Here is a 24,610-nt window from a genome sequence, read left to right on the forward strand (position 1 = left end):
CGCCCGCGCCATGGCCGCTGCCGGCGCCGCCGCGGCCCGCCCCTCGCACGCCAGCAAGCCGAGCTCCCGTTGGGCGGCGCGACCCGCCCCGCCTCTCCGCTGGGGTGAAAGTGGTGTGCGGCGACGTGGGTTCGAATCCCGCCTCCACACGGAGCAATCTCCTGCTCGCAGAGACGCTGAGGTGACAGTGGTGGGAGAGACCGACGGTTCGAATCCCGTCTCCGCCAGGGCGGCCCTGCTGCTGTAGAGTCAGCCCGTTACCACCGTCCGTGGACGGGGTGTCCCCTACAAATACCGGTTGTAGGCACAATTAAATGTTATCTTGAGGCCAAGATACTTACACCTGAGGCCGCTCTCTACAGTGCCCTGAAAGCAAGTTGCGGAGGGATGGGCAACAGCCCCTTCTCCCACGTAACTGTGATAGGATGAGAGGTGATGACCTTAAGTTGCTCCAGGAGAGGTTCTGGTTGGATATTAGGAAAAATTCCTTCTCAGACAGAGCGGTGATGCACTGGCACAGGCTGCCCAGGGTGGTAGTGGGGTCACAGTCCCTGGAGGCGTTCCAGAACCGTGGGGATGTGGCACTGAGGGACATGGTCAGTGGGCATGGTGGTTGGACTTGGTGGTCTTAGAGGTCTTTTCCGTCCTTAATGATTCTCTGATTCTATGTTTCTCCATGCTAAACAATTCCAGTTCTCCACAGCATCCCCTCGTGTCCATCAGCCACGAGTTTGTCCCCATGAAGCCACACGGGAGCAGTCCCCAAAGCCTGGTGGTACCACTGTGCACCCACTGCTGCAGGAACACCTGGCTGTCACTCAGCCCATGGCTTCGGGCATTGCTTTATGTCCATGACTTGCCCTGTGACGGGTCTTGTCTGTCCCTTGCCAAGCTCACTGTGGGGAATGTACCTCCACATTTTGTCACTGCTGTTTTTAAGCTATAGCTTAAAATTACAGCTCAGCTCTTGTAGGAGTCATACCACAAGAGCATCACTGGAGTAAAGCCTTGAAACTCCACAACCAGTATTTTTGCCGAATATCCACGTCGGGTATCCCAAGAAGAGAACTGAATTGACTGGGGCAATTAGGAACATACGTATACGTAAAGGTGACGGGGGGAACCCGAGGCAGCTCCTAGGCAGCTCCGGGTTTTTCCCCTCCTCCCTCCGTGCCCAGCACCGCCCGAGCTCCTCCTCCTCCTCCTCCCGTTCTGCCCGAGCCCCGGCGGCGGGCAGGGCTGGATGCTCCGCTCGCAATAAGCGCTGCCGTGATTCGGCGGCCGCTCGGACCGCGGGCCCGGCCCCTCCGCCCTGCGTTGGCCGCCGGCGGGGATAAGAGCGCCGGTGCCGGTGCTCGCGGGACACCGCAGGGATGAAGGCGTCCTGGCTCGGCGTGGACGTGGCCCGGGTGCTGCATTTGGCCGCCGTCTTCTGCCTGACGTGCGTGCTGCTGAAGGCCATCCAGCTGTACCACCGGCGGCGGGAGCTGCTGCGGGCGCTGGCCGCCTTCCCCGGGCACCCTACGCACTGGCTGCTGGGGCACGTTCAGGAGGTGCGGAGGGGCGCGGGTGGGAACTGCGGGAGGGGGTGACACGCGTGGGGGTGATGTGCGGGAGGGCCTTTTTCTCGCCGTGCCTTTTCTCTGCCTGTGATCGCTGGGAGAGGTGCGTGGATGAGATGGGGAAAGAGGCGGTAGCAGGCTGGCGAGGTGAGGAGACAGGATTTAAGGCTTTATGAGGTTGATTCAAACCCATGGCTAACTACATCTATGTACATAAGAAAGTCATGCTTGGAGCGCATGGCTGTACTTCAAGGTATGCACTTGTCTGTGCAGATCAGCTTGGCTGCTGCTTGCTGGCAGCTTTGTGAGCTGGACAGTGTGAAAGGCTTTTTAATTAAGGCAAAAATGGAAAAGCTTTTCAATTTGTGCTGGAAGCGTTCAAAGCCCCATCCAGCCTGGCCTTGGGCAGCCTGTTCTAGTGGGATGTGTCCCTGCCCTCATGGTCTTTAAGATCACTTCCACCCCAAGCCATGCTGTGATTCTAAAAGCGTACTGACCCCTCAGCTGGGCTCTGCTGATCCCCTGCCCTGGCGCATTAAATAACAACCAACTCAAAGAGCTAGGTGGAAAAATTGGTGAAAAGATTCAGCCAGACAGGGGACCCCTGAGTGACCACATCCATGCTGCAGTCTCTCTGTGTCTGATGGGGCCGATGGGCTCTTGGCAACACAAGCACGAGCCCAGGCCAGCTCCGGGGTTTGTTGCAGTGCCAGTTAGACTTTAAAACTGCAGTTAAACAGAGCATGTTCATCAGATTCTCAGTTGTGCCAGATTATACTGGGACAAAGCACTCTTTGGTGCTGATCACTCACACCCATAATTGCTAGGTTGTTCTCAATTTACCTTTCACCTTGGACAAAGGTAACCTTTTACGTTGGGCATGCTTCTGTTGTTGCAGGAGAGTTCCGTTAGTTTTACTGACTCCGTGCTGCTAAGTTTGCTAGAAGCCAGCAGTTGTGAGCCAGTGAGGAAGCTGTCAAAGCCCTGGAGACATGCTGAAAGCAACATCTGTAGATGCCTTGGTGGAGGAGGAGCTGGCAGGGTGTCTGGCAGGTGTATTCAGGGGGACACTGAGATCTCCTATTTCCATCTATTTCTGTCTCACTGCAGTACCATGGCTATTAAAAACCAGAGTGTCAGTCTCTGGCCACCCTTCCTCATGGCCACAGCTCCTGGGGAGCAGAGGGAGGTGGCCCAGGAGGGCTCAGTCCCTCAGCAGTCTCTCGTGTGCATCTCGCCTGTTTCAGCATCCAGTGGAAGATGCCTATTTTTGACTGAGAGTGGTGCGGCTCATTGCTCAGATTTCAGCTCCTGTGTTTCCTCTGCTTCATTTGTTATCAGTGTGTGGTCATTAAAAATCCCCTTAGGCACCTCTTCCCAGATGCTTTTAATGCTGGATCCATTCCAAAGCTTGCATTTCAATGTGAGATCAGGCTATCGCTTTTCTTTCCTAGAGGAGCTGGGGTTATACTTTCCTTTCAAAACACCCAAGGGAGGAAGATACAGAAGTGCTGTTTCGTTTGGTTTGGTTTGTGTTTGGTTTTTGTTTTTTTTTTTTTTTTTCTTTACCCAAAACCTCACATCTAGAGCCCTGGTTAAGAAGCAGGAGCTGTCAGTGGATGTTCTTCTCTAGCCTTGTTGGTGACCACAGTAGAATGAGAGGTGATGGCCTTAGGTTGCTCTAGGGGAGGCTCAGGTTGGATATTAGGAAAAATCTCTTTTCAGAAAGAGCGGTGCTGCACTGGCACAGGCTGCCCAGGGAGGTGGTGGGGTCACCGTCCCTGGAGGTGTTCCAGGACCATGGGGATGTGGCACTGAGGGATGTGGTCAGTGGGCATGGTGGGGTGGGGTTGAACTGAATGATCTTAGAGGTCTTTTCCAACCTCAATGATTCTTTAATAACCTCTCCTTGCACATGAACTCATCTGCCCTTTGCTCTGGGATTACTCCCAGCGGCATGGATCAAACTGAGTGCCGATGCTTCGAAGGTGCAATGACTCGGTTACTGGGACTTGAGCCACTTGGAAAAGCCAAGCACAGCGAGGCTTATTGCTGCCCCAATTTCTTCCAGCAAGTTTATGCTTTCTGTTATTGCACCAACAGGAGGAAACACAGGCATCATATCAAGTCCCCTTTCTGCTGATACTGTCTAAGGTATAGGCTGGTGGGTGGCTCGGCTGCTGCTGAACCCCCTGGGACAGCACCAGGACACAAACACCCGCTTGAGAAATGCCAGCCAAGCAAATAGCAGAACCAAGAGATGTCAGCACTAAAGGAACTGAGCAAACATTCCCTCGATTTGGTAAATAGGGTGACATTGCGGCTCATTTCTACACTGCTATCGAATTTGTTGCACTTCAAATGGAATTGAACTTCAGCAGTGACTGTTTCAGCCCTAGCTCACAAAAATCTTTCCCTCTGTGCATTGTCATAGCTGGACTAGGTCTGTGCATGAGTTAGCAGCTTTAGCAGAGCAGTTTTTGTTTAAAGAAAAGGGAATTTGTACGTGTGGTCTTTTTATCTCTGCCTGTGACTCGATCTTTGCACTAACCCATCTAACTGGTTTGTTGCTTGTTGCCTGCTTAATATACAATAAAACTGGCTGTAAAAGCAATAAAACGATGATTGCTTTCAAAGAGTGGACTGCCAGCTACCACTGCTACAAGCAATGACGTCCACACATGCAACAATAGGCAGTGTGCACTTCTGCCCATGAGGGTGTTCTCCATGGCTATGATCAATTGGTTAGGAAGAATTATTTTATATGATGGTTGAAGGTAATAAGCACATCTGCTTCTCCTGCCCTGCAAACCCAGGACAGCCCCTTGGTGGTGATGGCTTGGTTTTGTGATGCAGGAAGACGTTGAGCTTTTGAAAACAGTGGCTTAGGAAATTTTCTTTTTTTCACCAAATCCGAGTGTTCTGTCTCTTTTCCCTTCTCCACAACTACAGTTTCTCAAAGAGGAAGACCAGCTGGAAAAGGCAGAGGACTGGGCACTGAAGTATGAACACGCCCACCCTGTCTGGTTCGGGGGCTTCTCAGCATTCCTGGTGGTCTCCAGCCCTGAATATGCCAAAGCCCTGTTTGCCAGAGGAGGTAAGAGGCAATGGTTCAGCTGTGGAGCAGCAGCCACAGGCTGCAGCTTTCCCATGCCAGGATGGCAATTCTCAGCAAGGCAGGCTGTCACAGATAGGTTGTATTACAGAAATCAACTTTGGGTTATTTTACAGAGAGATCTGGCTGCTAGGTGCTCCATGCACGCAGCTTCATGGCCCACTGAGGGCTGCAAGGGACCAGGGGTCCTCAAAATCTACTAGCAAATCTAACTTCCTCGAGTCCTCCTTGAAAAGCTCCCTTCTCAGAGCCTGATGCCAGCAAGGAGAGAACAGCTCAGAGCTTTGGTGTCGGCTCAGTCCCACTGAGCCATTGGTCTGGTGCATCCAGAGAGAAAGGTGCTCAGCAGTGCATGTGAGAAGGTTAATCATTTACCCTGCAACATGCCCGTTCAACTTTGGACTACCAATACGTTTGTTTACTCCAGCCTGAGCATCTACGTTTATACATTTTCTCACCATTCAGCCCCAACAGGATTGTTTTGTCATGAAATAGCAGTCAGTTCTGCAAGGATGCCACCAGCTCAGTTTCACACCCAACTAAAAACAATACCCCAGGGCAAGCTTTCGGGTGCCAACCAGTGGAATGATGCTGGTGAAATATTTACTGTTTTCTTCTCTTTCTTTTTTTTTCCCCTCTTTCTTTTACAGATCCCAAGGATAACCTCAGCTATAAGCACCTTATCCCATGGATTGGTGGGTATTCCCAGGCCTTTGCCTGCCAGGAACGATCCTGAAGTTAGTTGAGAACACATTATAAATAAGCAGCATTGCACGTGTTCCTTCCAAAAAAAAAACGTCCTGAAGTTATTCTGCTTACTGGAAAAGGTGCTGAATAATGCTAGTTTTTGTGATTCTGGGAATTAAAGTTCAGACATAGCCACTCATATGAGAATCGCTTACACCTGGAGGTGACCGCAACCTCTGGAAACAATCTGTTGTGGCAGATTTAGTTGTGTTGTGTCTGTAGATGAGTGAAACCGTTCTGCGTGTTGACTGCTTGTGTTTCCCAAGGGAATGGCTTGCTGATCCTACATGGGCCCAAATGGCACCAACATCGCAAGCTCCTGACGCCGGGCTTTCATTACGATGTCTTGAAGCCTTACATAGCCCTCATGGCAGAGTCTACCAATGTGATGCTGGTAGGGATGGTGTCTGCTCCTCTTTCTGTCCTATGTTATTATCTGTGATTCTGTCTGCAAACATGGGATCAGGGTCTTCCTGCAGTGCCCTGGCTGCTGGTACCTGCAAAGCTGAGCTGTGGCTTGGGCAAGGAGCTGGAAGCCGGTTGTGTCAGCCCATTCCACTAGGTGGCAATCTGTACCAAAGACAAAATTCCATCCCCATAAGCTCTGTTCCCCAACCTGGTTTCATGCTGTGAGAACTCAGGTGCATCCATGCTCCTCTGTCTCTTCCCTTTCTCAGCTTTTAGGTCACCGGATCCTTATGGCCCCAGAAGGAAAGAGGATCCAAATAGTATTTATAGTTTTTTTGGGGATACCCTATGGGAAGCCTTGGGCAAGAGCTCCTATATTTTATGCTGGAAAAACACAGTGGGACAGAAATCATGAGATGCAGGAAAAGCCCTGATCAGAAACTTGCATCCTGGGCACCACAGTCTTATGTTCTTGAGAGACAGATAAAGAAAAAAGAGACTGGGGGAAGCCTGGTGCCAACACATTGTTGTGTCTGCTGGTTCGCTTCTCTGGAGTTTTGACAGCAACTAAGAGATCCTCTTCACTTCTCCATTCCTTCAGGACATATCCCATGCTGAGCACTTGCTTAATGGGAGGGTGAATGCAATGTCCTTTGCCTTCTCATTTTTGTCTCCTTTTCCCACTAGGATAAGTGGGAAAAGCTGATCACAAATGGGAAACCCGTGGAGCTCTTTGAGCACGTCAGCTTGATGACTCTTGACAGCATCATGAAATGTGCCTTCAGCTACCACAGCAACTGCCAGACTGACAGGTCGGTACCCAAGCCCTGGCTGAAAATTTGCAGCTCAGAGCAAAACCAGCTAAACTGCTTGTCGAAACACACCCAAATTTAGGCTTTGACCTAAATAAACCTGACTCAAACTGCAGGGTCCATGGGGCAAGCACTTGCTCAGTAGTTGTGCAGCAGCCTTCTTACAGAAGGCATACAGAATTCTTCCTGATGCCATTATCCCTTAATACTTGGTTAGTCACCACTCATGAACCCTGGTGAGGCCGGGGATGGAGCAGACTCCAGGCTGGTACGTAGTGCTCTCCCAGCATATTAAAGCAGTGTGAATCCCTTCCCTTCTTCCCAGGCAAAACACCTACATCCAGGCTGTCTATGACCTGTGCCGCATGGTGCACCAGCGACTCCGCATCTTCCCCTACCACAATGACTTCATTTTCTGGCTCAGCCCCCACGGATACCAGTTCAGGAAGGTCTGCCAACTCGCTCATGACCACACAGGTATGCATGGTCATTATCCTCTCCCAAAACTTTTGTACAGGGTATCCAAATGAGCCTTCAAGGAGCAGACCTGGCCAAAGTGCTACGTCTGCCACATCTGCTGGCTCCAGTCTCTGGCCCAAAGAAACCTATCCAGAGCTGAGAATTAGGCACCCCCATGGGAGCCCCACGCATGAGTTACCCCCTTGCCTATGCTGTGATCCTGCAGACCAAGAGGGCTGCAGCAGACAAAGAATTTTACTGAAAAGGATCTGCTATTGCAACAACAGCCATGTGCATGTCACTTGTTGCCATGCTCCTGAAAAAGCAGAACTACCCGGCATGCAGAAATACATGTGTCAATGCACTGGGAGCAGGGAGGAAGCCACCTCCTTGTCCAGCTTTGTGTTCAGGAGGTGATTTCCAGGCTCAGCATCTCCTGCCCTGCTGAGTCTTCAGCTCTTATTTACTCAGACAAAGTGATCCGGGAGCGAAAGGAGTCCCTTAAAGATGAACGAGAGTTTGAGAAGATCCAGAAGAAGAGGCATTTGGACTTCCTGGACATTCTGCTCTGCGCCAAGGTGAGCAGTGAGGTGCATGGCTCATCACAGCTGAGGAGGATACATGCCATAGGGAGCAAAATCCATCCCTGTGGCAGTGCCACAAACCCCCAGAGGTCCCCAGGACCCATTGTCTTACACCAGCTGAAGGCATCATGCCCAGTCCTACCCAGATGAGGAATAATGGAGATGTCCCAGTGTTCAACCACTGAGATGCTGGCAGCATCCAGGATGACAACCTGGAAAGGGATTTCGTAGTTTTAATATAAGGGGGACAAAGGGGTTTACAGGCAAAAGAAAAGTGGCCCCTAAATTCAGTCTAAGCAGAGATTTATCCAAGGCCATCGTCTCCTCCCTTTGCAATGTTCCCTCCTGGGTTAAATGGGGCTGCTGAAGCTGTCTCTGTGTTGCTAGGATGAGACTGGAGCTGGCCTGTCTGATGAGGACCTGCGCGCTGAAGTGGACACATTCATGTTCGAGGGGCATGACACCACAGCCAGTGGGCTCTCATGGGTTCTGTACTGCCTGGCATCACACCCCGAGCACCAGGCACGGTGCAGGGAGGAGATCCAGGGCATCCTGGGCAGTCGGGACACTATTCAGTGGTAAGGATGCACATTTCTTCAGTGCAATCATTCCTACGTGAGCAATGCCTTCAAGTCCTGGGAGCTAGAGTGCTAAGGGATTGCTTTTTTCAGGTAGCTGCATGCATGTTGTAGTCATGGCTTTTTGTGTTTCACCACCACACTGACCTTAAGCTTGCTGAATGGTTATTAATATCATTGGGGTGCCTAGCATGCAGCAGCCCATGCTCCCTCCGTGCCCCATCCATTGCAAGGGGGCAGCAGGAGGGCATGGGCAGCTCAGCATCCCCTGCCTCTGCAGGGAAGACCTGGGGAAGATGACCTACAGCACCATGTGCATCAAGGAGAGCCTTCGCCTCTACCCCCCAGTGCCTGGTGTGTCCCGGCAGCTCAGCAAGCCCATCACCTTCCACGACGGACGCACCCTGCCAGAAGGTCTGAGGATCCTGGTTCTGCCTGACATGGCAGTGGTAAAACTGTGTGTCCGTGCCACTGAACCCTCTTTTCCTCCTCAACTGCTTTACAGGCACTGTCACTGCGATAAGCATTTATCTCATTCACCGAAACCCCACGGTGTGGAAGGATCCTTTGGTGAGTTTTGGTGCTCTGACAGCAGCATTGGTGCTGCCTCTGCACTGGGTGTAGCAATGAAGTGCTCCAGAAAGCTTCTTGTGTTAACAGGCACAAAGGCGATTTTGCTTAGCTTATAAGTGAAGAATTCTATTGCACCCACGCAATCACAGTTTCTTAGTTGTAATCATTGCTCTGCCTGATTTGTACTGCAAGGCTGGAGTCTGGTTTATGAGTTCCAGTTCACCTCAAAGTGTATCTTCTCTCCAGTGGAGTTGTTCAGAAATTATGGGGTGTAGCACTTCTGAGGGTACCAATCACGGTACCTTTACTCCTTAAATAACTGCTTTTTTTCTTGCTGTGCATACTCCATTCCCAGGTGTTTGACCCGATGCGGTTTTCTCCAGAGAATATATCCAACAGGCATTCTCACGCCTTTCTGCCTTTTGCTGCTGGAATGAGGTAAAACACTGGGGATGGGAAGAGCAGCAGGGTGCAGAAATCTATGTCCCTGGGAATGGCTTAGCCCAATGGAGCATGTGCCAGGGGCTCATCTCTCCAGCCCCTTAAGTTGTCCCCTGCTCACGTGCCCTGGGTGACTGCTGTCTTTATGTCAGGAACTGCATTGGACAGCAGTTTGCCATGATTGAGATGAAGGTGGCCCTGGCGCTGATCCTGCTCCGCTTCGAGCTGTCCCCTGACCTCAGCAATCCCCCCCAGAAAATACCTCGGCTCATCCTTCGCTCCAAGAACGGCATTCACTTGTACATAAAGAAAATCCATTGATGCTGGAAAATGGCCTAAGCATCAGTGGGAGGGACTGAGCAGACCAGAAGAAAATGTTTGCCTGGGACACAAGGTGCACAGCAGCTCTGGGGATGAGGATTCCTCGCTCCTGCGTGGCTGCCAGCAGACAAACTTGTCCCTGTGGGCACCCCAGTGCCTGCAGGTCAGCTCAGGGCTGACCTCACCTCTCTTCTCTTACTCAATGCCTGATTGCACTCAATGCACTGATTACAGCTTGGGCTCAGAACTTTTGCTCAAGCTGCAAAATATGGTGTAATTTTTGCATTAATAAACCATTAATTCCTGTAACAGCCACTGTATTGAGTTTGTATTGCTAACGCTCACCAGCTCCATCCCACCAGCCAACCCAGCATCTCATAGAATCACTAAGGTTGGAGAAGACCTCTAAGATCATCCAGCCCTCAACCCACCATGCCCACTGGCCACGTCCCTCAGTGCCACATCCCCATGGTTCTGGAACACCTCCAGGGACAGTGACCCCACCACCTCCCTGAGCAGCCTGTGCCAATGAATCACCATTCCTTCTGAGAAGATATTTTTCCTAATATCCAACCTGATCCAATGTTTCACTGAGATTGTTAAACATGGGTCTGAAAGGTCCTTGATCTACTGATGATGGGGATGATGGAAGAGAGAGAAGGCTTATTAAAAAAAAAATCCAGCTGTTATAAAACTAGGAGAGTCTGCAAGAACTTTGAAGGGTGGTATTAGGGTTTGAAATTATCTTGATAAATTAGAAAAAGTGCTCAAGTGATTAGGATGCAGCTCTGTAAGAGCACACACAAAGCACAAGAACAGGTGCAGGCACTGCACAAAACCTCAAAGGATGGCTGTGCAGCAGCCTCTCCGAAAATGTGTTTTGAAGATATAGAGGACCATAACAGTAATGTGAATCAGTAATATCCTGCTGTTCTAATCAAAGCAAACACCGGACCTGGATACGTAAGTACAAATATTTCTCCAAAACCTTCTCTCACATCTCCTTTCACTAAATGAAATGAGTGTCCTTCAGCTCTATCCTGAGATTCAAGCATAAAGGCAACTACATTTACTGCAAAATGTATCTTGCCAACATATTCTGAAGTGCAAAATGAGAAAAATTTTTATCAAAATAACTGAAGTCACCAGAACCAAACAACATACCTCTCTATATTGGATGGGGAGGGGACAGAACCAGGACAGCTGACCCAAATTGGCCTAAGCAATATTCTGTATTCTATAACATTGTGCTCAGCAGTAAAACTGGGGGAGCTGACCAGGTGGAATGGCCATTGCTAAGGGACTGCTGGGCACCGGTCAACTGTTGGTGGGCAACTGCACTGCTCATCACTTGTTTTGCTGTTTTTTTTTTATTATTATTATTAGTAGTATTACCATTTTATTTTTTATTTTTTTAAACTTCTTACTAAACTGTTCTCATCTCAACACACAAGTTTTGCACTTTTTGATTTTCTCCCCCATCCCACTGTGGGGTGTCTGTGAAAGCAAGCAAGCAATGGGCTCACCTTCCAGCATGTGATTCCTTAGAGTGCCACCCCTCCGCCCCAGATAACTTCCCCTTGCTTGATATTAAGATACTTGACAGTAATAAAGAGCCCCAGTCACGTGGGATTTTATAACCCAGAGCAATGGCATAAAGACAGCCAAGGACTAGATGCAGAGAGGTTACCTCATTCTTTAATCCTACTTTCTGCTGGAAGGGTAATTGCAAAGATGAACTGACCTTAGACTGCCTGATTCAGACTTCGGGATAACTAATTCAACTAGCTCTCAAGAGATGGGCTCTGCTGAGTGCAGTAGGGTATGTATTCATTGGATTTCTTTCATTGCTACAGCTGAACAGCCCCATTTCTCACTTACCCACACCAGCCTGTTGGTGTCACCTTCTCACCAAGCACAGAGGGTAGCACATTGTCCCCAGGGGATGTGGTGCCTGCACAGGACCCACGGGGCTCTCAGTGCAAACCTGTTATCAGGTGCTACCAGCAGTCCCCATCCAAACCCCACTGGGATTTTGGGCTGGGAGCAGCCTGTAAATTAAATTAGTATTGCAGCGTAGTTGTAAGACAGCCATATTAAATGCTTCCAGACATAAATTCACCCTAGAGATGCGTGTGGTCAGATGGGATCCAGACAGCTCACATTACTCTGCGACACTTGCTGGGCTCTTTCCATCATATCCTCATATATCATGTGTTAGGAAGCCTGAAATATTATTTTTGTTGGCAACACAACTATATTTTGTCTCTCAGCACTAAGCACCACAGGAATACGCAGGGACAGATGGCTTGGACTCTTCTTCCTACCCGAATAAACACAGGCACACCCAGGGAAGCAGCTGCTGTAATGTCATGCTCTGGGACAAAGTACCAATTTGCCACCTAAATTTCACCTGTTTGGCAGAGCAGTCCTTCTGCAATGGATGCTAACAGCATGCGCCAAGTCATTGCTTCACTGGAGGTGTCTAAATTAAGTAGGAAGACTCCCAAAACCCCGAGAGCAACTTTCATGGCCTGAAATCCCCATCAATGAGGGTTTAGTCACTCTGCTCTGTCTTCCCTATCAGCTCAAGGCTCTGCGCTCACTTGACCTTCAAGACAACCCAAGTATTCTTGACTCCATGCTCAGCAGTTGATACTGGTTATTAAATAACTACCACTGAACCAGATGGGTAAAAATCCACCCTGCTCAGTTACCCGTGATCAAACACACTTTCCAGGGACCTTGTCCCAGTGAGAATTTCTAGGCGATTATAAAGTTTAGTCTGACTCCATGCCAGTGACTCCCCAGACAGGTCCCTCCACCTGTGAGTCTTGGGGGATTTCTCTGCCATTTCATATGGGATTGCTGAAAGGTGCCTGCCAGGTCCAGATCAGTCAGTCTGGTAATGGGATAGGTGTCAGAGGATACCCTAAAGCAGCTCCATTTGTGCCTACCAAAGGCTCAACCCCCATCTCTCTTTTCATCCTTCACATGGCCCTGGCAAGGCACCCAACTTCTTTGAGTGTTCTGCAGGTCTTCAGCGCACATGACCCACAGAAGCCAACCCACTGCCCTCAGGTCCTCAGCCCCTCTCCTTCTCTGTCCCATCCATAGTCATGGGTAAGGTCAGAGGAGAGGCTGGGTGTTGATGGGCTGTTTCCTGGAGGGGCTCTGAATAAGACTGAAGGCTTTTTTAGAACTAAGTGAGAGGTAAAAACACTTGGAGGAGAGACAGAGTCCGTGGTGCATTGGAGGTTGGGAATGCAATCTCTTGTAGTATGCACCACTTGAACTTAACTTCAAGGTTAACCCCAAGCACCATGACAGATCTGTCCAAATCCTCTCTGTGATTTCATCTGGCTTCCCAGCCAGCTTCCTCATCAGCCCACAATGCCTCCTTTCCTAATTACCTATTAATCACAGCACTGCAGAGGAGGGAGGAGAGGGTAGGAATAGAGGAGGGAAGATAGGAAGAGCAGGAGGTGCTGTGCAGAAGAGAGAAGATGCATCTTCCACGGCTGTGAAATCCCTGGAGTTGGACACTCCTGCTCAGGAAAGTGAAAGCAAATCTAGTCTCTCCTGCTTGGGCTACAGATGAACGTAGGATGAATTCCTTCCCTGAGGAATGCCTGACCTGACATACTGCAGTCTTCTGCCACCTGAACAACTTCCCACTCCCTGAACTTTTGCACAGATCCAGCTAGGTGTAACAAGATACACTGAGCATCATGAAGCTGGCCAAGTGTGTGAAAAGCACTCTGTTTTGTCCTGGAAGTTATCCTGTCATGGGAGTTATCCAACACAAGAGTTTAATCCTCAGCTTCGTGTGACAAGAAGTATTGGTGTTTTCTTTAAATTTCAATATTGTTGGCTGATGTGGCTCTAATGATTTACCAGGCTCTGGGTCAAACAACGCAGCATGTTAGCAATGATGTAGGGCAGAGAGCACGATGATAAACACCAGCCAGGGGATATACTTCCTTTTTCCTCCTAGCCTGAAGAATCAGAGACCCCATCTTAAAAGAGGTTTCAAGGGTGCAGCTCTTTGCAATATATCTTCCCACCATGCTAACAAGAATCCAGTTAGCTTGAGTCATCCCAGCTGAGGAAGTGACCCCAGCATTTTTTCTAGGGAAACACAGAAGAAATATGGTGTTACATTGGAAGACAAGCAAAAGAGTGTTGGCAGCCCAAGAACAGACTTAGAGTAGCTCGTAAATGTGATGTCTTTCAAGCCAAAGCAAAAGTGTCCCCTAGAAGCCCTCAGAATTATCCTGTAAGCTCTCAGAAGGGGTGGATAGCTCAGAAACTGTAGTATAAATGAAACTGCCCATACCAAGGGCAATCATTGCAATCATTAATAAACAGCTCACAAGCCAGCTGGGGGAAAAGTCACCCTGTTCACTAGCCTTCAGATATTGTCATGGGGTCAAGTAATACCTGAACAGTGGGTGCTGTAGGATATTTTCTTACAAACTCTCTGTCTCAAATGCTCTGACTAGGGCAGTGTGCATTTAATAAAGTGATTCTACCAGCAGAAAATGTGGCTTTCAATTGGCAGTAGTCTAAGCAAGACTAAATGTTAAAGGAGAGCGTCTATCCATCTGAAGACCCTCGTTTTAGAGACATGTTAAGTCAAAGAGAAACACCCACACAACTCAGGAGCCCCAACACTTTAACATGTTGGACTGACAGGTCCAGCAGCTGATGACTCATTACATCTTCATAATATCCAGACACACAAATGGGAAGTTATTTCGACCCATCTGGGGATCCATATCTTTGCAGTACACCTGGAAATCAGCCAGAAGTGTCAAGTTTTCAGCCCAAACCCTCCCCCAGCCCTGCAGGCAGGGAAAGGAAGACTCACCAGGATTGTAGACTGAACACCATCATATCACCACCCCTTCCCATCAGGTTAGATGAACCTCAGTGCTGCTGCAGCTATTTTTGCCGCACTCCCACACTGTGACTTATCTATTGATAGCATCAATTCTTCTAGACAATGCTTTTGTCTCTTAGCTCATCTATATAGGACCACTTGGAAAGCACACCACAGTGCCTTATGGGCTGGTCAGGTTTTGGCTGTTCCTTTGATTACAGTCCAGCTGTGAGCTGTTACAGTTACTAAGGGCACCATTTTTACAGCTGAGGGTGGTTGGATCAGTCCAACAGAAGTAGCCTGTTTGCTTCTCGCCTTGCGTGGGTGTGCTGGGGGCTACCAGACCTGAGCATTCATCCACTAGGGCATACATGAAGGAGGCAGAGCTGGGGTCCTGTGCTGCTTCAAGCATTTTCACTCACTGTTGGGATGTAACGACCTTCAGAAAAAGTAAATATTTACAGAGTGTTTGCTAACAAGCCATTTCTATCCACAGATTATTCCAAGTAGATAAAAGGGTCAACAGGGACTGTAGGAATTCTGGCTGTGGGTCAAGCTGACTCATTGCTTACTGGTACACCTCTACTACTATAAAACTCATCCAGACCTTGCATCAGCAGCACTTTGCCAGCCCCACTGGAGGAGTCAAAGAGGAGTAGGGAGGACAAGGCAGGGTCAGGCACCCAGACTCAGGCCAGCATGGTGTCTCTGCTGGACAACATAGCCAGACCTTCTGCTGTCATTCTGCAGCTGTCTGTAGTGCTTGGTGTCATCTTTGTCCTACTGAAGGTGGTCAAATTCTACCAGGAGAGGAAGAAGATTGTCAAAGCCTTGGAGGCATTCCCTGGTCCCCCAAAGCATTGGCTCTATGGACACAACCATCTGGTAAGGACAGAGCTGGGCTTAGCCGGGGTGGGTTTGTCCCAGATGTGGCTCTCTCTGTTTCCCAGGAGGAGACAACTTGCATGTGGTTTCCATGGGAAGGCAAATTTAGCCTCTGCTCTCCCTGCACATCCTTATTTTTCTGCCTGAATTCAGTTTCTGCTTAATTATCATTGCAGTTTACTAGCGATAAAATACTGAATTTAATCATGTCGCTGGGAGAAGAATACCCGTATGCCTTTCCCAGATGGTTTGGACCAGTGCTGTCATCTCTAGTAGTTCACCATCCTGAGTATGCCAAGACTATACTTGGACGAGGAGGTAATTCTCTTCACTTGGGTTTGGGGATTACTGTCCTCCACACTTCACGGGAAGCGTGCCCTTCTTCAGCATCAGCAGCCACAATATTTGTGCTTCCCAGTGAACCCAGTAATGTGCTCTGGCAGAGCAATGGCTCTCAGAAGACATCTCAAGACTTTCCCTCTGCTCCTTTTTGTGGAGTGTTTTGCTTGTGATTGGTGGATCTCCAAGAACTTACATCCATTATTCTCTGCTTTGAGATCTGCCATGGCTGTTTATTTTCCACGCATATTTTTCCCAAGTTCACTGAGGTCATATATGTAGCAGACCACTTCTAAACTTCACTTCTAATGTTATTTTACACATGGAAACAAGACTAATTACACAAGGGAGGCTCCGAGAGTAATGCCTCCCATTTTATTATGTTGGCCCACACCATCAGAGGTGGTACAGCAGTAGAGGCTGAACCTTCCCACCAATATTCCATTACGTTTTGTTGCCATGCAACAGATGGCAGCAGAGAGGCAGCATGACAAAATTGAGTTTGACATGCAAGTGCATATGAAGAAAAGGTGTGTCACTGAATTCCTGAATACAGAAAAAATGGCAACTGTTGACAATCATTGATACTTGCTGGATGTTTATGGAGACCGAACAATGGACGTGAGCGCAGCGAGGTGGGTGGTGCATTTCAGCAGTGGTGACAGCGATGTGAAAGACAAGCCACATTCTAGATGGCCATGCACAGCTGTCACTCCATGAGATTAAGAGTGTCTCAGTCAGTTCATCTCTGGATTGCAGCCGGGGAACTGCATATGGAGCTGAATATTAGCTTCAATGCATTGGAAACTATGGTGGAAATGTTGGAATATTGCAAAGTTTACACCATGTTGGTCTACATAGTGCTTACACGGGTACAGAAAGAACACCATTTGCAAGTTTGTCAGGACCAAAAAGAGGCTGAAGGGGATAGTTTCCTGGATCACATCATCACCACTGACAAAACATGGTGTCACAACTATAAGCCAGAGTCATGTGGAGCAGTCCATGGAGTGGCGAGTGGTGACATGCAAATTCCACATCAAAGAAAATGTTCACGATGCGGCCCTCAGTGGGTACAGTGATGCATGCTGTCCTTTGCAATGGGAAAGGGGGAACCCTTCTGGTTTTCCTGGAACCCAAACAACCCATCAGCTCTGACTGCTTTATCATGACACTAAGCTGAAAGCGTGAACTTTGAGAAGACAACATTTCTCTTGCAACACTATAACACCAAGCCCTGTGCCAGTTTGAAGAATGTGGAGTACATTGCCGGTCTTGGCAGGCCATCATCCCACACCAACTGTGTAGTCCAGATTTGGTGCCTTCTGACTTCTATCTGTTTGGGCTGATGAAAAATAGACTGTGGGCAACATTTTCCCAGCAATAATGTCATCCTAGCAGCTGTGAAACAGTAGGTCACCTCCATTGGTGCAGATTTTTACAGGCATGGCATGCAGGCTTCTTGTTCATTGCTGGCAAAAATGCACAGATAATGGTGGTGACAAAGTTGAAAAATAGTGTTTTGTAGCTGAGAATTTGCTCTATCAAATAGGGTTATTGTGCTCTTCGTAGCTATTATAGTTTCCATGGAAATAAATAGGAGGCATTACTTTTGGAGTGACCCATGTACACTGTGATCAAGAGGAGGGATTCTACTGGCAATTTATCCTGAATTTTCTTGATACATTGAATTCATTAGCCATTTATACCATTCTGGTCTTTATTTTGTTTTACAGATCTCAAGCCTAATGTACCTTATCATTTCTTAGTTCCCTGGATCGGTGAGTAGTTTTCTTCTCTTGTCTTCCTTTATTTCGCTTTCTTCCATCCTAAAACCAGAGCACACAAACAGGAGGGTTAGGCTGTGAGCATTAGCACTGGAGTTGCCCCCATCATGGAGGAGCATGTCTTCCCTCCAGGCCCTGCACGTCACCTGCTGCTTGGCCAAGAACAGCAGTGAGGATGCCGGAGCCACGGCAGAATCTGGAGTAGCTGATGGCTGTTTTTGGTGTCTACAGGCAAAGGATTGCTGATCTTGAATGGAAACAAATGGTTTCAGCATCGGAAGTTGCTCACTCCAGCTTTTCACTACGATGTGCTGAAATCTTACGTGCCCCTGATGTCAGACTCAGTCAAAGTGATGTTGGTAAGAGAGGGGAAGAGAAATAGGCAGTTCCTAGAGCTCTGTCTTTTGGGGGGTGATTCTTTTCTGAAGTTTTCTTTTTGGTTTTGTTTCTCTGAAATTTCTTCCTCTGGCTGTTGCACTTATTCTCTCTTTCACCTGCTTTCCAATGAAATCAACCACAGCTAGAATATCCATTCCTCGCCCAGCAATGGTAAACGTGGAAAAAGAAAGGTACAGAATGATTTGATTAAGTTCACAGCATGCAAAGTGAACTAGGGCCTCTTTTTTTGAGAACATAATTAGCTGTCTAAGAGATAGGGACAGGAAAACATGACCTGATGGCACTGTGGCTGAGTCTGCTCTGGAAGTCTGTCCCTCCTCACACTTTCTCCATGACTAGGATAAATGGGAGAAGAATATCACAGACAAGAAGAAGTCGGTAGAGCTCTTCCAAGATGTCAGCCTGATGACACTGGACAGCATCATGAAATGTGCCTTCAGCTACAACAGCAACTGCCAGACTCAGAGGTCAGCACACAAACTTCCCAATTCTGGGACAGCAAGTGCCCCTGTTTACTCCACTCACATTGCTAACACCAACTCTGACCTTGGTCTCTTACAGCAACTCAGATAGTTATATCAAAGCAGTTTTTGACATGAGCTACCTCATAAATAAGAGGATACAGGCTTTCTCCTACCAAGATGCCTTCTATGACCTGACTCGCAGCAGCCGGAAGTTTCAGGACGCCTGTAGGAAGGCCCATGCCCACACAGGTATTTCTGCTCCTTGCTCTCCCAGCTGCACCTCCTGCACACTCACATCAGGACTAGCTCAGTGGGGTTGCAGCAAGCATTGGCCAGAGAGTTACACATTAAACAGGGTCCAAGAGGCTGAACTAACAATGGTGAGCTTTCTGGTGAGACAGGATGCATCTAACATTGATCATTTTTCTACACAGATAAAGTAATAAAAGAAAGAAAGATATTGCTCTCCAATGATAAGGAACTAGACAAGATCCTGATGAAGAGACACTTGGATTTTCTGGACATTCTTCTTTGTACCAAGGTGAAGGTTTGAAATAATCCCATCAGACACTGTAGACTGTACTTCTGTGGCATGAGGGATGCACTAGCATCCCTATTTTCTAGCTTGTGGAAAGGTGGGTAGAAAGGGAAGGGTTTTCTTTTGTGCCACTATCTTAAACAGAAGCCAAAAAATCAAACTACTGAAAAACATAACAGGGGAACAAATGAGTTGTCCTGCAATAGGCTGTCCTGCTGAAGGGCCAGGAGCTGATATTCCAATAAAACCCAGGCTCTGTTGACTGCAGAGTCAGCAACTAACAGCTCTGCTCTCACGCATATTGGATATAATTTCTCCTGGCTTAGTTCCTGATATGCAGGGAGATACAAGAGAAGCCAAACCAGGTCCTTTCTCCTCAACATCTAGGGCTGTTCTTATACCCAGTAGATCTAGCCCAATTAATGACAGCATGAGAATGATACATTCTCCTCTTTGGTAGGATGAGAATGGAGCTGGCCTGTCTGATGAGGACCTGCGTGCTGAGGTAGACACATTCATGTTCGAGGGGCACGACACCACAGCCAGCGGGATCTCGTGGCTCCTGTACAGCATGGCATTGCACCCTGAGCACCAGACACGGTGCAGGGAGGAGATCCAGGGGATCATGGGGAACCGAGATACCATTGAGTGGTGAGCTAGCAGTTTTGAGTTCTTTGCCTGGAGCTTTTTTCAGAAGAGGTAATTGCCTTAAGTTGTGCTGGGAGGGAGGGGGGGTAGTGTTCAGGTTGGGTATTAGGAAGAAATTCTCCAGAAGAGCGGTGATGCACTGGCACAGCCTGCCCAGGGAGGTGGGAGGGTCACCATCCCTGGAGGTGTTTCAGAAACATGGGGATGTGGCACTGAGGGATGTGGTCAGTGGGCATGGTGGGGTGGGGTTGAACTGGATGATCTTAGAGGTCTTTTCCAACATTTATGATTCTATGTCTGGTGTCCACACTGCTGCCAACAAGCACAGCCTGAGCCCTGGTTTGCTTTCAGGGAGGACCTGGGGAAGATGACATACAGCACCATGTGCATCAAGGAGAGCTTGCGCCTGTTCCCACCAGTCCCTTCAGTATCCCGAAGACTCTCTAGACCTATCACATTTTCTGATGGGCGCAGCTTACCTGAAGGTCTGTGTTCATCCTTCCTGCTGCTGTCCATCACAAGGGTGGAGGGGCTGGTGGGGGGCTTCCAGTCTCACTTCTCTCTCCAAAAGGCTGCACAGGGGCACCACAGTCATTGAGCCTGGAAGGGTGGCTGGCCATGGCCCAAGCATATGCTACAGGGAACCAGGTGTTCAGAGCTCAAGAGTGGGCCTGCATAATGCTGATTGTGGCCAAGGGTAGGGGTTCACCCATCAGTACCAGAGTGGGGCCCAGCTTTGAGGCCATCGCTTCTTCCATGGGAAGGATTCAGAGTTGACCCATGTGGACAGGCTGGGAAATATTTCTGCCAGATCTTCTGTCACAGCCCCTGCAGAGTCCAGGGATGGAGGGCATCCCCCAAACACTCCTGGTCTTCACTCTTCGCATCATGAGTATTTTCTCACTTCCAGGCTCCCAGATTTCATTGCACATATTTGGCATTCACAGGAACCGGGATGTGTGGGAAGATCCTGAGGTATGTCACCTTCACAGCAGGAATGGGAAGATCACCTCAGAGCCCAGACTATCACTGCCATTTAACAAGGCAGCTCGCACATCCATGCCATATTTTTTGGGTGGGTGGGTGCTTTTTTGCCTTTTATTCCAATAGTCTGTATCCAAATGCAAAGCTCAGTGATGTTACCAAACACCTCAAAGGCTTTGAAAAGGGTGCTTAATAGCCTGCTTTCATGCAAGGTAACATGGAGCTACTCTGCCTGCCTTCAGCAGCTGTGATAAGATATCTCCAAGGGGAAGATCTGCAAAGCCACCAGCACCTTCTTCTCATGCACCCAGTGGCTTTGCAGAGGAATGAATGAATGTTGGCTGCAGCTTGCCAGGAGCAGCAAAGACCACTTCCAGCCCTACCTTGGGGACCAGCAGAGAACCTGGTGCTGCTCATGGTTGGGCCAGTGCTGACCATATGCCCTTTGTTGCTCCTACAGGTATTTGATCCCCTGAGGTTTTCTCCTGAGAACTCAGCACACAGGCATTCCCATGCTTTCCTGCCTTTCTCTGCTGGACCCAGGTGGGAAACCCTTCATCCCTTTCCCTCCTCATAGGTGCGTGGGGCTCCTCACTCAGAGTTGTGCTCCCGAGCCTAATCTCAGCACCCATGGGTCAAGCTGGGTTGGCCACCTCAAGGAGTCTCCATAATGGGATCTCCACTGAGCTCTGTCAGCTCCATTGCACTTCCCACACCCAAGGCACTGTGGATACAGGTCTCAGTAAGTTGCAGGCTTCAATCTCAGCCCTTGTCCTCCTCCCAGGAACTGCATTGGGCAGCAGTTTGCCATGAATGAGATGAAGGTGGCTCTGGCGCTGACCCTGCTCCGCTTCGAGCTGTTTCCTAACGCTTCCAAGCCTCCTACGCTGACACAGCAACTCATCCTCAAGTCCAGCAGTGGAATCCACCTGCATTTGAAAAAGATTCACTGACCTTATGAGGTACCACAAGCAGTTTCCAAAGATCACCCTCACCTCAGAGGTGCGCCCTGGCCAACCTGCAGCCTTCTTGAACACCAGGGCCAGGGAGGGGGATACCCACCAGACCCACCTTATGTCTCACCCACGCTATCCCCACACTGAGCACCCCGTGCCCAGCAGGTTCAAGACCCCTCTTTGCAGCAGGAACAGCACCACTGAGGTATTTTGGGGGGTTAGCAGGGATCTTCTGTCTTCTCCTCGCCTCTAGCCTGTCCTGATGAGATTTCTGTCTGGGTACCTCCACATTAAGCTCTGGGATGAGCCCCGCCCTGATGAGCTATGGGCTGGCTACGGGCTGGCTATTGTGCCTGGTGCTACAAAAATGAAGGCCAGCAGGTTTTCCTGACCTGACACTGAACTTCCTGGAGCTGAGGGTGCTCAGACACTGGGTAGCCTGGAGAAAGCCCTCAGCACCACATGCCCTTAGCCTTGTCCTCCTCCACAACGCAATTAAAGCCTTGCCAAGATGGTTTGGAAGAGTGGCCCTGGATGCTTTTGCACCTGCAGTCAGCGGGAGAGGATGAAGCTGGTTGAGCTCCGTTGAGAATGAGCTGCTCCCATTGCTCTGCAGCACCGGAGGGTGCAGTCCTGGCACTGCATTTCCCCAAGCCACAAAGGCTACTGAAGAAGTTTTATCCCCTGAGAAGTGTTAGCATTTCTGTGGTAAGGAAATAACTGCAGCAAGCTGCCTTTGAAAGCAGCAGAACAAAAGTAGTGGTGGCAATAACAAAAATCCGCAGGCAGAAACAAAGCATGGGTTGGTCCTGGGACTTTTCCTGCTCGGGCTGAGAACTGAGCGCTCAGTACACGAGTGAAAGGGAAAAACTGCCATCGGAGAGCCGTGCTGGAGGGGCTTAGGCGACAGCACGGGGATGTTCTCTGCCCGCCCCATGAGGCTGGGGGCCGGAGGATGGCCGTTGGACCCCCCCACACACATACACACTTCCCCCGACTCATCGTGCAGGTCCGCGCCGCTCCGCTGGGTGGCACTGAGAGATCCGGGAGAAACCCAAATCCCCCCTTTTGCGGGCAGCCCCCCCGGCTCTGCGTGCAGAACAGCCTGGCGCTGCCGATGGGTTCTCCGGGAGGGGGGGGTTGTTAGGATCAGGGAAAGGGGTCATTGCCCGTTCCCGGCACAGAGAGCATCGGGGAAACTGAGGCACAGGGGCTGCATACAGATAGAAGCACTGATGCCACCACCCTTTTAACACCCATAGGCTCACAGTGCTCTCAGAAATCAGCCCCAGCTCTCCTCTTCCCCTGTATCTTCAAGGGGCTGGGTGCTGGAGCTGGGCTGTTATGTGCAGGGAATGATTTGGTCTTTCTGCTCTGCCACCTCCCTCAGACACCTTCCCCAAGGCTGCACAACACAACCTCTTCCACCCACACCACTGCAGAAGCGCACGAAGAGAGACTGATGGAGACCTCATTGCCCAAGCCCTGTCCCCAACACCTCCTGCCAGGCAGTGGCAATTCTGTGCTCTCATCTCTCTCCATCCATCACCATGGATACAACATCTGGACGGGCAATTCCTTACTGGGTACCACAGCCCCTCAGGGAGATGCCACCAGAGCCGACCCCTTTGGCGGGGAGATGCTTTGGGCTGCACACATCGCACCAAAAATCCCCTTTTTCTTCTTTCCCTCCCTCCCCTTCTCTTTTTTTCCCTCCTTTTTTTTTTTTTTTTTTTTTTTTATGCACAAACAATGGAGCTAAAAGGTTGGGTATCGGGCCGATAATCATGAATGACGTGTCGTTATTACACGCCGCACATCCATTATCTCCCACTCCAGCCATGTCACAGACGGCTGGAGGAGGGCAGATAACGGGGTGCCTTCATGCAGATGGCTTATTATCAGGATGTTCCAGGAGGGGCTTTAAGACAGTTAGCGATGCTGTTTGCCAGTTAAAGATTAGAGACCCCAGAGAATAATTAACAATCCCCAAACCCGTTTTTTTCTCCTGGATTCTTCTGCTTTCTCCCCCCTCCCCTGTCCTCTTTAATCTATTCACTCTAGCAGGTGTAATAAAGTGATAAGGACCGGCTCCAGGGATGTTTGTTTGGCTACTAAGGGTGTATAAACCAACAATGGATGGTATTTTACTTCTGGCTCTCAGTACCTTGAATCAAGACCAAAAACTTCATGGCCCCGTTGCCCACATGCATCTAGCTTGCGTGCCCCGCTCCCACTTGCACCAGTGCCACCAGGCTGCACCCCAAGGGGCTGTGATAGTCCCTCCATGTGCTCTTCCAGTGTCACTCACTCCCATCGAGGTGCCAAACCTCCTTTTATGCTCTGCAGGTCCAAATCCCGTTGCTTGGGCGCTGAGGAGCCTAGCACCAAGACATCACCCCAAGGCTGCCCTGCATGGGGCAAGGCTGGAGCTAACCTCCCATTCTCCAACACTTCAACCCTATACAGCAACCCCTCAATTAAACCACCTGGAATAATTTACATATCCTCAGGGGTAGGCAGAACTCACCTGCCTTTGCTAGTGGTATCACCTGGGACCAGCAGGTGATTTTAATGGTTGGCAACCCTGCCTGTGGCAGGAGGCTGGAAACAGACAACCTTTGAGGTCCCACCTAACCCAAACCATTCTATGATTCTATGACCTGAGGTTCCAGGTGCTGCTGAGGGCCCCAAGGCAGTCCCCAGCTCACAGGGTCAGTGCAGTGGGTGCCAGGACACCAGGGAAAGATGTCTTCTTCACCATGCTCTTCCGCCAGGAAGGGATGGTACAGTGTTGTGCTTCAAACAGCATCCCCAGCCCTATCAGTAGGAGATGAGATATCCTAATTATGGCAGCGCAGGCAAGGATCCAGGCCATATCAGCCAGCACAGAAAGGTAAACAAGAAAGACAACAATAGACCCTTAACACTCATTAGCTGCGTCAGATAATACCTCACTTTTCTCCCTTTGGGGCTTAAAATCTAATTAAGATTTTCCAACAATAAATTTCATTTATGCTTGTTCCGTTTCGTTTGTTAGAGACTGCCTGGGTTCATCCAAAATCCCTATCCCTGTCCTTACCCAGACCTACAGCTGCACTCCTCAGGAATGGGATGCAATGCAC

General features: G+C 49.4%; 2 protein-coding genes across 2 annotated transcripts; both read left to right on the forward strand.

Moving 5' to 3' along the window:
* LOC110402749 (cytochrome P450 4B1-like) lies at window positions 904–9,911 on the forward strand. The gene is made up of 12 exons (XM_021405156.1): window positions 904–1,553; window positions 4,515–4,659; window positions 5,328–5,372; window positions 5,691–5,818; window positions 6,520–6,644; window positions 6,970–7,121; window positions 7,575–7,681; window positions 8,075–8,265; window positions 8,546–8,679; window positions 8,771–8,835; window positions 9,194–9,276; window positions 9,432–9,911. The coding sequence occupies exons 1-12, from the start codon at window positions 1,374–1,376 to the stop codon at window positions 9,598–9,600; spliced, it is 1,524 nt and encodes a 507-aa protein (XP_021260831.1). The 5' UTR covers window positions 904–1,373; the 3' UTR covers window positions 9,601–9,911.
* Window positions 14,755–22,619, forward strand: LOC110402750 (cytochrome P450 4A6-like). Its single transcript, XM_021405157.1, has 12 exons — window positions 14,755–15,370; window positions 15,547–15,688; window positions 17,446–17,490; window positions 17,728–17,855; window positions 18,235–18,362; window positions 18,457–18,608; window positions 18,794–18,900; window positions 19,358–19,548; window positions 19,897–20,030; window positions 20,456–20,520; window positions 20,990–21,072; window positions 21,314–22,619. Exons 1-12 carry the CDS (start codon window positions 15,185–15,187, stop codon window positions 21,480–21,482), a joined length of 1,530 nt encoding a protein of 509 aa, XP_021260832.1. The 5' UTR covers window positions 14,755–15,184; the 3' UTR covers window positions 21,483–22,619.

The sequence above is a fragment of the Numida meleagris genome, chromosome 7 (assembly GCF_002078875.1).
Source record: "Numida meleagris isolate 19003 breed g44 Domestic line chromosome 7, NumMel1.0, whole genome shotgun sequence".
Lineage (NCBI taxonomy): Eukaryota > Metazoa > Chordata > Aves > Galliformes > Numididae > Numida > Numida meleagris.

Coding starts and splice junctions, on each gene's coding strand:
- LOC110402749 (XM_021405156.1), top strand. CDS start 1,374: ATGAAGGCGTCCTGGCTCGGCGTGGACGTGGCCCGGGTGCTGCATTTG. Junction 7,682..8,074: donor ACATTCTGCTCTGCGCCAAG/GTGAGCAGTGAG, acceptor CTGTGTTGCTAG/GATGAGACTGGAGCTGGCCT. Junction 8,836..9,193: donor CGGTGTGGAAGGATCCTTTG/GTGAGTTTTGGT, acceptor CTCCATTCCCAG/GTGTTTGACCCGATGCGGTT.
- LOC110402750 (XM_021405157.1), top strand. CDS start 15,185: ATGGTGTCTCTGCTGGACAACATAGCCAGACCTTCTGCTGTCATTCTG. Junction 17,856..18,234: donor ACTCAGTCAAAGTGATGTTG/GTAAGAGAGGGG, acceptor CTCCATGACTAG/GATAAATGGGAGAAGAATAT. Junction 18,901..19,357: donor ACATTCTTCTTTGTACCAAG/GTGAAGGTTTGA, acceptor CCTCTTTGGTAG/GATGAGAATGGAGCTGGCCT.